This window comes from Idiotropiscis lumnitzeri, chromosome 5 (assembly GCF_059441095.1).
Source record: "Idiotropiscis lumnitzeri isolate Australia: NSW breed Sydney's pygmy pipehorse chromosome 5, RoL_Ilum_1.0, whole genome shotgun sequence".
Taxonomy (NCBI): Eukaryota; Metazoa; Chordata; class Actinopteri; order Syngnathiformes; family Syngnathidae; genus Idiotropiscis; species Idiotropiscis lumnitzeri.
Genome location: NC_142395.1, coordinates 16,003,307 through 16,017,142, shown reverse-complemented (window position 1 = coordinate 16,017,142; position 13,836 = coordinate 16,003,307). Strand labels below are relative to the sequence as shown.

The 13,836-nt window shown below is 40.0% G+C and overlaps 1 protein-coding gene across 2 annotated transcripts; it reads right to left on the bottom strand.

Annotated features, from left to right (window-relative positions):
- Positions 1–62: 62 nt before the first annotated feature.
- On the bottom strand, positions 63–13,710 carry LOC148337054 (semaphorin-7A). Of its 2 annotated transcripts, none has more exons than XM_088295281.1 (14): positions 13,494–13,710; positions 10,691–10,821; positions 10,280–10,339; positions 10,107–10,205; positions 9,930–10,038; positions 8,854–8,961; positions 7,821–7,963; positions 6,825–7,003; positions 5,501–5,603; positions 5,233–5,419; positions 3,487–3,602; positions 3,249–3,400; positions 2,318–2,394; positions 63–1,207 (listed from the first exon to the last, which is right to left on the bottom strand). In XM_088295281.1, exons 1-14 carry the CDS (start codon positions 13,606–13,608, stop codon positions 870–872), a joined length of 1,917 nt encoding a protein of 638 aa, XP_088151407.1. In that variant the 5' UTR covers positions 13,609–13,710; the 3' UTR covers positions 63–869. The 2 variants fall into 2 exon arrangements, with proteins under 2 accessions (XP_088151407.1, XP_088151408.1); XM_088295282.1 differs by lacking the exon at positions 13,494–13,710 and adding an exon at positions 13,295–13,401.
- Positions 13,711–13,836: the final 126 nt, after the last annotated feature.

Below are 13,836 nucleotides of genomic sequence, written 5' to 3'. Positions count from 1 at the left end.
TACATATATATATATATATACATACATAAACATACACATATATATATATATATATATATATACATACATAAACATACACATACACATTGGAGATACAATTAAAACCCAACATATTGACAGTGGCTCACTTTTTCCACATTTTGTAATGTAACACATTTATTCCACAATGGATTAAAGAAATAAACCTCTTAAAATTCTACGCACAACATCACAACACTTATTGTTTCTTACTTTTTAAAATATTAATTAATTTGCAAAATTTAATAAACATGTTGTCATTACAGTATTGTGTATTTATATATACTTTTTGGGGAGGGAGGCAATTTAAAGTAATCCCTGCACATTTGTGGATCAATAATTACCTATTCACACATTTTTCAGTGGAACCTGTTCCTTGCTATTTACTAAAAAACTCAAGCTACGTTTAGCCTGGATTGTTAGTCGACGTTATAGAGAGTCTTCGCTTTATGTAGATGCACACTTTTTATGCCTTTTTTTTCAAACTGTAATAATCTGAAAGCCATATATTATTGGAGTTAATGTTGTAAAATGAGTGAGGAATTAAGTCTTTTGGGATTGTTTGTGAAATATTAACAGTTGAAACTATTCATATACGGGGGTGTCAATAAATGCAATCTGAGATCCTCCCTCAAAAAAACAAAACAAAAAAAAACTCTTTTATGTCATTATGGAGTGTTGTTTGTAGAATTCTGGGCAAAAGTGAAAAAACATCTTTTTGCGACTAAGGCTGTAACATAACACAATGTGGAAAAGTGCTGTAAATACTTTCCAGATACACTGTACACGCTCTTTGTTGTACACTCACAAAATAATAAATAGCACAAAAATAAAAATTGTGATCCAAGTTTTTACGTTATTGTACGAAAGAGAGCAGTCAGCGCACAGAGCCACAACAGCAACCCGACAGAGGGTCCCGTTGACGTGGAGCTGCCGGTGACGTGTACGGCGTAGCGTGCGAGCACCCGGCTGAAGCCCCTCTCCTCTGACACGCACGTGTACGCCCCTGTCTGCTTACTGTCAATCAAGAGCAGACATCCGTGCGGGCTCCAGGCGCAGGGCGTGGCTACCCCGTCACCGTGATGCCAGCTGTAATGAGCGTGGCGGGACCCCATGGGGCAACGTAGGAAGTACTGGGACTCGTGAGGTAGTGTCACCGCCACCTCGGACATGCTTGAACGGTTGACCGCTGAAAAACATCATCACCCACTTAATACAAAATACGTGGAGGCCAACATATGACACATTAAGTCTCGATTTCTAATTCTAAAGCAACCCTATGTAGCTTTGTGGCAACCACCCATCATCGATTTTCGGAGTCTGTGGACCAGCCAGGACGCTTATTAGCATTAATGCTAACTGTTCAGAAATGTGTCATAACTCCTGTTAGCATTTAGTACATGAGTTAGTTACCGTACACTGATTTTATTTTAACAATTGACTAATACATGCCAGCGCTATGTCCCGAAAACACGACGTTAGCTTGACTTGTGTAGTTTCTGACCATGTCTTTTTAACTGAAGACATGCTCTGTAATTTAAAATCTTTGTTAGTATTTTGCAATTATGCTCATTAGCTTGACTTATTTAGCTCCTGACCAAGTCTTTGTCACTAAGTTCTGTTAGCATTTAGCCATACATACATCGTAACTTTTTTCGCTTGCGACTATATTTAGTCACTTCAGAAATGTATGCTAATGCTAAGTTATGTTAGCATTTAGTCTTCCACTGTCTTGATTGCCTTCTTTAAGTTTGTTCCAGTTTCTTATTTGTGTATCTCTCACTCAACAAATGTGCAAGTGTGCTTTGGTTCCTATGACATGGATGACGAGAAAAAAATGTTGAGAGTTTTGATAAAAACATGCTGACTTTTGTTTTGGCAACAGGAACTCATATCAGGCAGGTCGCACCAGCGGGTTTGTGTTGATGTGTCAGTTTCATGAGTGTACTCGATTCACATTTGTAACACCAGGTTAGCCGTTTTGTACTCGCCAAGACGCTTATTTCTTTTATGATACGTTTTGTGCTATTTTCTTTGAATAATATGAAAATATCATGATTTGATTGCTGATGAGAGGAACTGTTTTCCGAACCAAATTGATGCAAATGTTTCTATTGTTGTTACTGGTCATTTGCATTTGAGTCACAGAGGATGCATGTCTACTTTGTATGTCCTTGTGGCCTCTCCTAAAAACTTTTATTCCCAGTGACTTTTAAGAAGGAGGTCTCGTTGCACTCTTGAGTACAATGACAATAAAGGGATTTCTAATTCTAATTCTAATTCTAATTATTGTACAAACCTGCGCTGATGTGAAGATGAAGTGATGACGAGCACAGGTGGTAATTTCCTGATTCCACATCCTGAACCATGACGCCCCTATCCAACAAAATATACATACACCTGTTACCAGCACTATAAGATGTTACAACTCCCAAAATGTTTGGACTTAAAGTGTCACAATTTTACACTCCAGATTTTACAACCTTACTGTAAAACCAAAGGATGATCCTGGCAAAAGTAGCGGTAAATTTACTCTATTTTTTTTAATTATTATTATTTTGTTACTCAGAACATGTAAACACAACAAAAGGAGTGGCAAACACGGAGGCTAAGAAATATATAACAAAAATCTATGATAAAGCGTGCTGTCATCAGCAAGCGCGCAGGCCACCGAAGGACCCCGATCACATCTAATACCGACACCGGCCCTCGAGGAACAGGATTGAAGATCCTTGCTTTAGAACATTGGCTGTGAAAGCATCATGGATGTCATCAGATTTCACAACTTCCAATGTACCTTCTAATTCCATTCAGTCACTGTGAGTCATTTTATTCAAACAAAGAAAAGACTTCCGGTAGTCACGTCATGATGATGGATTCCTTTGCGTCATCCTCATTTGAAGGATTTTGCAAACGGCAGTTGACTAAGGGTCAATACTTTTGACTTTAGTTGTATACTCCTACAGCGGTTGATTTAATTTGAAACTTTTATGACCGTTGTTGTTAAAATGTTCATATTTACAGTTTGTTTTATGTTGGCAAAAGATTACCGCCATTTTCCTATGGATATTTTTCTTTCTACACAGCTGCTAACTCCTGCTAAAGAGAGAAATGAGTATTTCCGGTAGAAGTATGCTTGTGTCACAGCATTCTGCGCCACTGTGGTTTCCCTTTGGTGAGCGTTTGTGTCTGCATGCATGCACGCTGGATGTACCACAAGTATGTCAGACCTGGTGGCGGCGGCAGCAGTGCAGCTGGTGCCGTCCCAGCCGCAGAAAGGGTCTCGCGCCAGCACGCACTCTTCACACGTGTCACCATAGTGGCCACAGTCGGTCACGTCCATCTGGACAAGCTGATTGTTTGAGCTCACGTAGAGTTTTTTCTGTGAAATGCAAAAATAAGGTTAAATGCATTTCCTCAGTGGGGCGTGGGGGGGTGGGGGGGGTGTTACATCTGTCATCGACTCACAGAGGAAGGATGGTGGATGATACTGTCGATATGAGCTCTGTGGGTAAAAGGTCTGTATTCTGCGATGATGAAGGCTGTGTTCTTGTTCTCCAACACCTTGTCCACTCCTCCGCAATCTTTGGATAAAAACAGCAAGTCAGAGGGGGAGTAAAATACCCCCAGAAAGTCCGGTCAGTCAAAAACAACTTAAGAATGTGCAAAGGCAGTCCTGTGAATCCATTTAGACCATATAAAAATCTCCACAGAAAAGTGGGGATGTTTAAAAACTTTTTTTGTCCCACGTCAAAACAAATGGCTTTCTTCTGGCATTTTTATGTGTCGCAGTATTCCAGAAGTCCTTTTCATTGTTATGCATTTTACTGTACAGTCGACTCTTTTCTGGAAACGACTTACTTCAAGCTTCTGAATGGCTACAAAAGATTTACAGAAGTCACTTCATCAGTGCTCAATTCCACATTTTCTGCGATCATTATCAGTCTTCGAAGTGCCTTTTGCAAAATTGACTTTCTTCAGGGTTCTGATTGGCTAAAATAGACTCACACTGCAGTGGCACTCCTCCTGTGGTATAGAACTTTTCATCCGGAAATGACATTCTTCAGGTTTGTGATAGGCTAAAATAGATAATCATCTGTCAACAACTGCTAATTTCTGATTATTATCAGCGTTCAAAGGCATTTTCTGGAAATGGCATTCTTCAGGAAGTTACTGATGGTGCAACAGTTCATTTGCCTAACTTCCGTGCAGACAGCTTGGGTTTAGTTCCTACTCTGTGACGGTGTGAAAGTGAATGTGAAATTTTGTCTGTCTCTATATGTGTTGTGTGATTTGCTGTTTGATACTTTGCCGGGTTCTGTGTGAAAGGAACATGGGATATATGCTGGGACTTCTGTTATAAATCTTGTGCTGCAATTTTGCAAGCTCTCTGTGTGGAAAGGCTCAGTGCTAAATTACACAAAGTTAAACAAGTATTTGGCGACACAAAACATTTTGAAAGATTGAGGTTGTGCTCCACAACCTGCTTATGAGTCAAACTACTGACTTAGTGATGACAGAGTTTCAAAAGTTGACGTTTTTTTGAGGATTGGTTCATGCCCATGTGGTAATCTGGGCGAGTGCTACAATGTTGCTGCTTTTTTTGCCGGAAGCTTGAGTCAGCACATCCTGATCCAAAATGACACGTGCCCGGACAGGTTTTCCCAGTTTGGATAACAGCAAGGCGCATTGTTGCATATCACAATGAGGCATTGAGGGTGTAGTCACCTCTTGGTTATGTGAAGCATGACACAGATTTGTAGATGATTAATTTTTTTATTTTCTTATCTTCTTTTCTTATTTTTATAGTCGATTAAAGTGTATGGATAATTTTTTTATATTTGGAGATGATTTATATGCACTTTCTTTTTGCGCAAATTGGCATGTATTAAAAATAACAGGTGAGAATAGCAACAAATTGCATGACAGACTTGTTTTTTTTTTGATTGGTGATTATTTCTAATCATTGTTTATTTCCGCTGTGTTTGCGGTCTGCTATCGCTAATAAGTGGAAAGTGGAGCATTGTCGCTCGTCAAATGCACCGGACTTGTGGCGATAAGAAGATCAAGCACAGTTGGAACAAAAGGTCTCGTGTGAGCTTTTTCCTGCAAGCAACAATTGACTTCATTCTAAGAGGTGGCAGTGAAATCGGCACAAAGGTGCGCGATCCCCAAAACCACTGTGCGGCGGGTCATTTCCCGAAAGATACTCACTTCGGCTTAAAAAAAGAAGCGTGTGTTCCTCCATGAGAGAAGCGTCGGCGTGGATGTGAGTGTACATGTGATGGCTGATGAGAAGAGGGCCTGACTTGTTCACAGGCCTCACCCACTGTTCCATCTCAGAGTTCTGCTGGGTCATCCTCAAGACGTCCATCGGGAGACGTGTGCTGTCTGAAACGCACTGAAGAAGAAAACGTTTTTGGTACAATCCTCAAATGCTACAATGAAAGATTAGCTGTATTTTTTTTTTCCATTGTGGTACCTCTCTGGACTGACCCCTCCGGTGGTCTGAGCCTTTAAATGGCGAGTTGGTGAAGACATCCTCGATGTCCTGAATGGAGTAAACGCATATGGCGCTCATGTTCCTGCAACCAGATGGGTGACACTGATTTGAAAACTTGTTCTGCTTAGCAACAAGCTGCTGATAACAGAGGCGAACATTCACTCATTTGTGAGCAAACAGTAACGAGGTGAACAACAAGTCAACATTGACACAGAGCACACACACGCACGCGTACAAACACACAATTTAAATGTAGGCAAGAGCATATCCATCTTTTTCCGAAAGCATATGACTCGTACTGTTTGGAATTAAAGTCTTTAACCAACTGTGCTTTCGGAAACATTGAAGATGTTGAAGACTGAAGAACTGAACGGATGTGTTTTTTCTAAGTATGAAACACATTATAGTTTTAGACGACGCTTATGATTTTTTTCCACAATAATGAAAATTGTGAGTCTTCAAAGATTTTAATGTACATGTTTTTGTAAAGGCAAAGATAGTAAATATCAAAGATAATTTCATCTCCAGCAAGTAACACGGCAGACAACGTTGTGGGTGTCATAAAAATCCAAGATAATTGTCTTTAAAAACCTAACCTACATGATACGTTAACATCAGTCGGGTGTCTTTTCAAACTAAAGATCTAAATACATGAATGACAATTTTGTAACCCTAAAGACGATTAGTCTCCAAAAGTTGTTGTTGTTTTTTTTTAGCATGTCACAGACACTTTAGTCGTCAGATAGTCTTTCGTTGGTGTTTTATGAACCACTGAAGATAATCTACACCTTCCATAATCCATCTATTTATTTTCTTTACAGTGCCACTTATCCTCCCTCATGCAGTTTGGGGGTGTGCTTATGCCCATCTGATTTTAGGCGAGAGGCCGTGAACTCCTGTGAGCAGCTGCCAGCCAATTGCAGAACTACCATAAGGTCTGCAACAAACCTAACCTCACCTAAAACAATTTGGAGTCTGCAATTAAACTAATTAGTGTATGTTTACATACATGTTTACAAATCAAAGTCTGAGGCTACAATGAACCATGAGCATCAAAGACAATTTAGAGATTTCAGCAAGACAAATGTCATGTTTTTGTCCGCAGTGAAGATAATTAGGTCTTCAACACACCCTACGTATGGATTTTTGGAACCAAAAACAAAATAAACCAGTCCCCGGTCGGCAACGTAGCCAACCCGCACCTTGTTGGAATGAGCCAGCAGTGCTAACCACACCTTGACTGTGACCACATTAACGGACTAATAATTGGTACCAGAGTCTTGCCGGCTGTTTCAAGTCGTACCATTCATTCCTGAAGAGCACAAAAACACGGGTGGCCTGCCATTGCTCAGCATGCACGGTGGCAACGTCCACCATCTCAAAGAAGTGTTTTTTGCTCTTTGGGTCACCACAAAAGAGCCTGGCGCTCATCTGGGAGGTCCAGGTGAACTGCAGGTTGTTCTTGGGTCCGCCCATGTCGGCCTGAGGAGAAGCAACATTACCATGTTGTGATTATCTATCAGCAACAAAGGAGAACATGACTACTGAACTGTTGTACAGTGTGCGGAGTTCGATAACTAGTTTTCAACTAGTGGTTGACCATCGACCGCTAGTTTTGCTGATATTAATTTGAATCGCCGGTAAACGGCATAAGAACGTCACAAATGTACAGGCCAATCAATTATGCAACGTTGTATCATGTGAGCTAACTAAAATCTACATTTGTGGGCATGAGCAAGAAACAGTCGGCTGATGCCATAACCAAACCATACCAGTAAAGTATATGTTGTGCTTTACAATCATACTGAACTATATAACTTCATATGCACGGTGAAATAGCAAAATGTGAAGATTCTCTGTGCACATGCATAACCAAATGAAATTACATTTTTTAATACAAAGGAAAATCCACTACGGTGCTAAACCATACACTACAGAGTGTTTTCAAACAATATTAACTATATTTATAATTGAATATGGACCCGTGTAAATGATGGAGCATCTATTGTGGAAATTACTTCAATCAATGAATGCAACCGACAGCCTCTGAAATCTGCAGAGTTTCTGGTTTATTTCTCATCCCTTTCCTTCCTTTCTTTGTATTATTATATTTTGGATACAGCAGACTGGGTGTTGTCTGTGGTTCTATAAAAGCAAAAAATAACAGAGCAAGTTTAGGTGCTGCCTCAGAACGCTTCCTGTGGGGGCCACAGGGTTTTTCTTGCAACAATTTCGTGCACGTGGGTGGGGGGTTGATTGCTTTATGCAGTTAGTTTGCAGACTGTTTTTTTTTACTCACCAAGCAAAAGTGGGAGACATATGGAAGCCACGTGCTGCTCCACATGTTCAAATCGTCATTTCTCTCATTGTAGAAGGCGTAAACTTTGTCCTGCGACGGTTTTTCCCTGCGTCTGCTCATCACCAAACCCAAGTAGTGCTGCTCTGCAGATAAACACACACACCCATGCTCATTTAGCAACACAAATATCACATGATTATTCAAAATGGCCCATCTCCGTTCTCTGCTATGCCTTGCCTGTGGTGAAAGCCGCACCTGTTTACACGGCGCATTAAGTTCACATGCACAGTACTCACATCCGGTAGAAGAGTTATATCAATCATTTTCAAACAAACTACACGTTCACACCTATGGACAATTTGGTCTTCGGTGAAGACTGTCATGCATGTTTTTAGAATGGGGGATGAAGCACTTAGAAAACCTCCTCCAGCACAGGGATAATACGCAAACTCCGAACAAGTACAGCAGCGCCCAGATATGAACCCCCAACTGCAGAACTGTGACACGGACGTGCAAACTCATCCACTGTAGAATCCGAACATGTCTTATACAGCTCTGGATTGGTAAACGGCACGTGTTTATTCTGGGCAGGTGGACTTGTATGACTGGAGTCACACGTGACAACAACAACCCGTCCTGGAGACACACCCGCAAGAGATTTGTCGCCGTGGTCAACCGTCACATCGGCCTATAAGTCAGCACGTCGGACCGGAAAATCACCAAAGACTCCATCGAGGAGATGTAAAAATGAGCAATTAAAGTGTTCATTTGTCCCGACAGCTCAACTCGATTCTACATGTTTAATCGGGTGAACACGCCCCCCAAGCACCCCAACACTACCGCCGACTTTGCTCACTTTCCGACCTCAGATTGGTGTGTTGAGGCTTTAAGATTTGAAACAAAAGAATCCTTTTAATTTACAGGTAAAGCGTTTTCAACAACCAAGAACAGTCCAGCGACCTCGATTCAACTCGTGCAGCTCACCATGACCGGGGATCAACACATACACCCTTTGTATTGGCTATTACGTTACCTTTATCGTGGTTCGCTGGTCGGACTCTGTTCTTCCCAAACTTGTGGACACCCACATATTCCTGGGAGCCGGAGTACGTCACGTACAGTGAGGAACCTTCTGTAGATTCTGAAAAAGAAAAAAAAAAAGAAAAATCAAGAAATATATGAAATCAATGAAAGACATTGGGCTTCACAATTGCCTGGTAAAGAGGAACCTACACTTCCAGCTTGGTCCTTTTGTGTACCATATTTGTTAGACGTGTGCTTTAAAAAGATAGTTTGAACCTTGTAGTGATTTTTGTATCTTTAAGTGTCATTCAAGACATTCCAAATTGGAGGCTACAAGCAGCTATAAAGAGCACATAGTGGAGGACTTGATGCAAGTATAGTTTTGAGATGTCTGTGAATATTCAATTTTTTTCAGGTTTATTCCATTCTTAGAACGATTAATTGATCGCAACTGGACTGTCCTGAGTGACTTAAAGGAATTAAGAGAGTCTTAATTCGCCACTATGAATGTCTTCAGGGCATGACCATCCTCACAAATGACGTTTGTTAAAGATCTGACGTTGAGGAGCTGAATCATCAGGATTTTGTGTTTTATGGCGAATCATCAAAATTTACCAACGTGCCCCCCCCACATACAATGACAAAAAAAATATCTAAATGTTTCCAAATTTACCATCGCTCATGTGGTTCTTGAAGCAAAGCCAGTTCAAGCCAAAAATACTTCCTGTGTGTTTTCTCAAGGATGTAATTTGTTGAGACTTTTTGAAGGTCTACTTGTGGTAGTGAGCAAAAGAAGACAAAAGTGAAAACTGACTTTGGGGGCAGAATTAAAAAAAAATGTGTAAGGTGAAATTGTTTGCTATCGGAAAAAAAAAATCACTATGCAAGCTTGATATTCATAGGACACTTGGAATTTGGAAAATGCCCAAAAATGTGACTTTTTGGGCATGACTTGACTTGAATGAATGAAGAACTGCAAATCGTGACATTTACCAAATTTTATGTTGCCAAGTAAAGCTTCTTCAGTGTTTTTGGGCTTGGCATGGTAGACGTTTTCGTCTGCCATTTTCTTCGGCCAAAACTTACCAACAAGAGCAGAATGTTCAGCATCCTTCAAGATAAAACGCCTGATGCTCCCTCGCATTCTCGCCAGGTCGTCAGCTGGCGTGCAGGTGGGAGGATCCTCCGAAGGCTTCTACAACGAAACACAGCAGGTCAGCAAGAAGCCGCCATGCTTCTGTCAATCTCGAGTGTCTGACTCACTGTGTCGCAGCAAAGTGTTCCTGCTCCATTCGTCCCGCACAGAAACACCCGGCTGGCGTCTTCCCTCTTGTGGGCTAAGACCACTTCGTAGCCGCAATCCTAAACAACATTTTAGGAAGTGAGGACTGAGCGGCGACCAATCAAAAAGCTGCGTTTGTGGATGTGTCTCTCACGTTTGGCGAAGCTCCAGTGTTGGCGCACTCGGCCCAAAGCAACTTCCTTTCCACGGGAGTCTGCAATGGAACGATGACATACAGTTAGAAGTACGACAAATAATGCGTCTTTCATCTATGTAAACCAGCGACATATAGTGACAGACCGTGTATGACATGTTTGGAATGCAATATGTGCCTTATTTCATTAAAAGTTGTAACACTGTTTTAGAGGATGTTTTTTTTTTCATGTCAGGGCAAATTACCCGATTTGGATTCATTTTTAATTATATTTGACTGTGTTTGGCTGTGGTCAGAACCAAAATGTCATTTTCAATGGAATGATTTAATCTTCAAGCAACAGTGTTCATTTAGCCATATTTTGACACACTTTTGCCAATTATTGAATCATTTTCAGATGTTGTTGGTTACCTTGGACGGATGTAGAAAATTGATAGAGATCAGATGTCTTCTTCCGACAGCCACCAGCTTGCTATGATCGCTTTCTGAGAAAAGAAGTGCGCGCATTTCCTCAGGTAACGTCACGCTTTTAAGTGTGATCTCTGCAAGGGGAAACATCAAAGAAAGGAAGAGATAAATGACATGTAAATTAAATTAAGTCAAAGTCCAATTTGCAGCAAGAGCTTTGACTCAAACCAGAAAGACCTGCATGCTGATTAAATTACTTATATATAAATAAATGAATAAATAAATAAATAAATACATATATATATATATAAAAAAAATATATATATATATATATATAAATATACATATATATATATATTAAAAAAAATATATATATATATATAAATATACATATATATATATTAAAAAAATAATATATATATATATATATATGTATGTATTTTCCAGAGAAGTTTGCTCAAACCTCATCTTACATGTAATTCAGTCAGGAGGGTGTAGAAAAAAAAAACACTTTCCCATTGGAGACTGACAAAAACACAGCAAAATGGAACCCCGCCATAAACCAATAACACGATGCAGTAATAAAGTCATATTACAACTTGGACATGTCAACTTTTTGTTATCTATCAAACATAAGGACTCAGTCAGCGGTAGTTGCTGATCTCTCAATCAGTCAAGTTCCTGTTTACAGTGAAAACAAAAACATTTCTAGCAAATAGAGAATAAAGACACCAACTGAGTTCCAGACACATTGGAATTTTTTTCTTGGTTTGTGGTGAAATATACTTATGTCATGCAAATACAAATTGTGGGTTTCTTATCAATCCCATTAACAACTATGGTGTTCACACATGCAGGAAAATTGAATGTCTGTTGTCCTTAAGATAAGAGTATTTTCATGTTCTATTTAGTTTGGAATGGCAAGTTTTTCACTCCATTCACGTCAAATGGTTCAGTCCACCCCTGCAGCCTGCAGAAACCTACAACTTTTCACGTTATCAGGCAGTGAGAGGAGGCAGAGACGACAAGATGTCCTTGAAGTCCTGTAGCCAAAAACGGATATAGATATAGGGACTCAGTCTTGCAGCAAATAATTGAATCGACATGAATTTATTTTCATTTTTAGTGCTTATGCTACCAAGTAATTTTCATATTGTTTTCACAAATATGGTAATAGTCAAAAATATCAACAAAATGCATAGTTTTATGTAAAACTCTATCAAAATTTTCCGCCAGCAGTTAGAGTTCTTTTCATGAGTCATAAAATGACTGGCAGGGCCACTGGCCCAGGGTATCCTGATAGCAAAATATTAGTGAATCAACATTGCAACATGGTTTGGCCTAAGCGTTGAATCTACATCAAAACTAAACATTGAGCTTTCAAATTTCTTAATTCAACCAAAACACAGTGTAGATTTTGAATCACAAACGTCAACGCTGACAAAATGTAGTTTAACCAACATTGATTGACCATCAGACTCCAATTAATCCCCACCCCCTAAAAAACAGACGCAGATTCAACATTGATTTAACATCTTATACTATCTGAGGAAAGAGCTCTCACGTTACTTTACCAAGGATCCTGTGTGAAGCCACAACTGTGTGGTGACAAAAGTGTTTTGTGCCCACGTTATTCCAAGTTCTCCGTCAAAAATTTGTATTTTGTGATCATGAATGTGCATTTTGTGCCCATGTTGTATCAAAATTGTAGCCATTTTTGAAGTACCCATTCATGTCAAGCATCTTCTAGGCCACAGCTGTAAAACTCAAGGCCTGGGGGCCGGCGAGATCTGGCCCGCGACCTCATTTTATGTGACCCATGAAGGGCAAATCATGTGAATCAACTGCCTATTTCTATTACATTTTCTTCACTTTTACCAACATTGAGATAAATATGAGATTTTGTCATTGTCTGATTTCACAACTGGCTTTCCATCAATTTAGAGTGTATGTGATAACGTAAGGTGAGCATACATTTATATGAATTCACAGTCAAAACAGCCCTCTGAGGGAAACCATGACTACAATGTGACCCGTCCACAAAAATGAGTTTGACACCCTTGTTATGGGCAAACACACGTCATTTCACCTATATATTGTACAAAGTATCTACATCAGGGGGTGGGCAAACTTTTTGATTGGCGGGCCACAATGGGTTCTAAAATTTGACAGAGATGCAAGACTAGGAGCAGATGGATGAAGTGTTTTGGTAACTTCAGCTCATCTGAGAAAAAAATAAATTTAATTTTAAATGAAAGTGAACAAAAGCATTAAAACAATATATATGTCGTTGAAAGACCACAGTATTTAGAAAATAAAACATTAACAATGTTTATTCATTTAATTTTATTCAATTTCCGCGGGCCGTATTAAAACGTTTAACGGGCCGCATGTGGCCCCCGGGCCGTAGTTTGCCCACACCTGAAGCGGCAAATGAGCGTGATCAAAACCTGCTCCTCCGATACAATACAATACAATACAAATTTATTCATATTGCGCATTTCACAACAGCTAAAGTTGGAACAAAGCGCTTTCCATAAGTAGTAATATAAATGAGAGAAAATTAGAACACAAACTAAAACACATAAACACGTATACTATAGATACCAGAAGAAGGGCAGAACAGTCTCCGCAACATCATGTCACCAAAATAGTCGGGTAACGAGTGACAAAAAAAAATGATAAAAAGTAGACTAAATAAAGACACGAGCCATACAAATTAACGTTTAAGGCGAACTTTTTACATCGGCTCGATCTCAATTCCTGCTTTAATAACGTTTAAACAGCTTATGTAGTGAACGCCTACCTTCCTGCGTGAACGTCATCCTCGGTAAAAGCGTCGGATCCAGTGAAATGACGCCGGAGAGGAGCCATGAAACAAAGATATAATACAAATACGGCGCCGATAGAAAGTTGGTCATTATTTCTGCTTGCCAGGCAGGCGCACGCGCGACGGAGTAGCGCAAGGAAACTGAGGAACCGATTGAGCTCGCTCTAATTAGCCAATCTACATGAATACCGGGGTGGCCCCCATCCCACCCCACTTCGTTCCCATGAATACACGTAAATTGATTTGTATTCATACATCCATCCTTCCATCCAACCTCGCGGGTGTGATGGAGCCTCTCCCATACTATAAAATAAAAAAA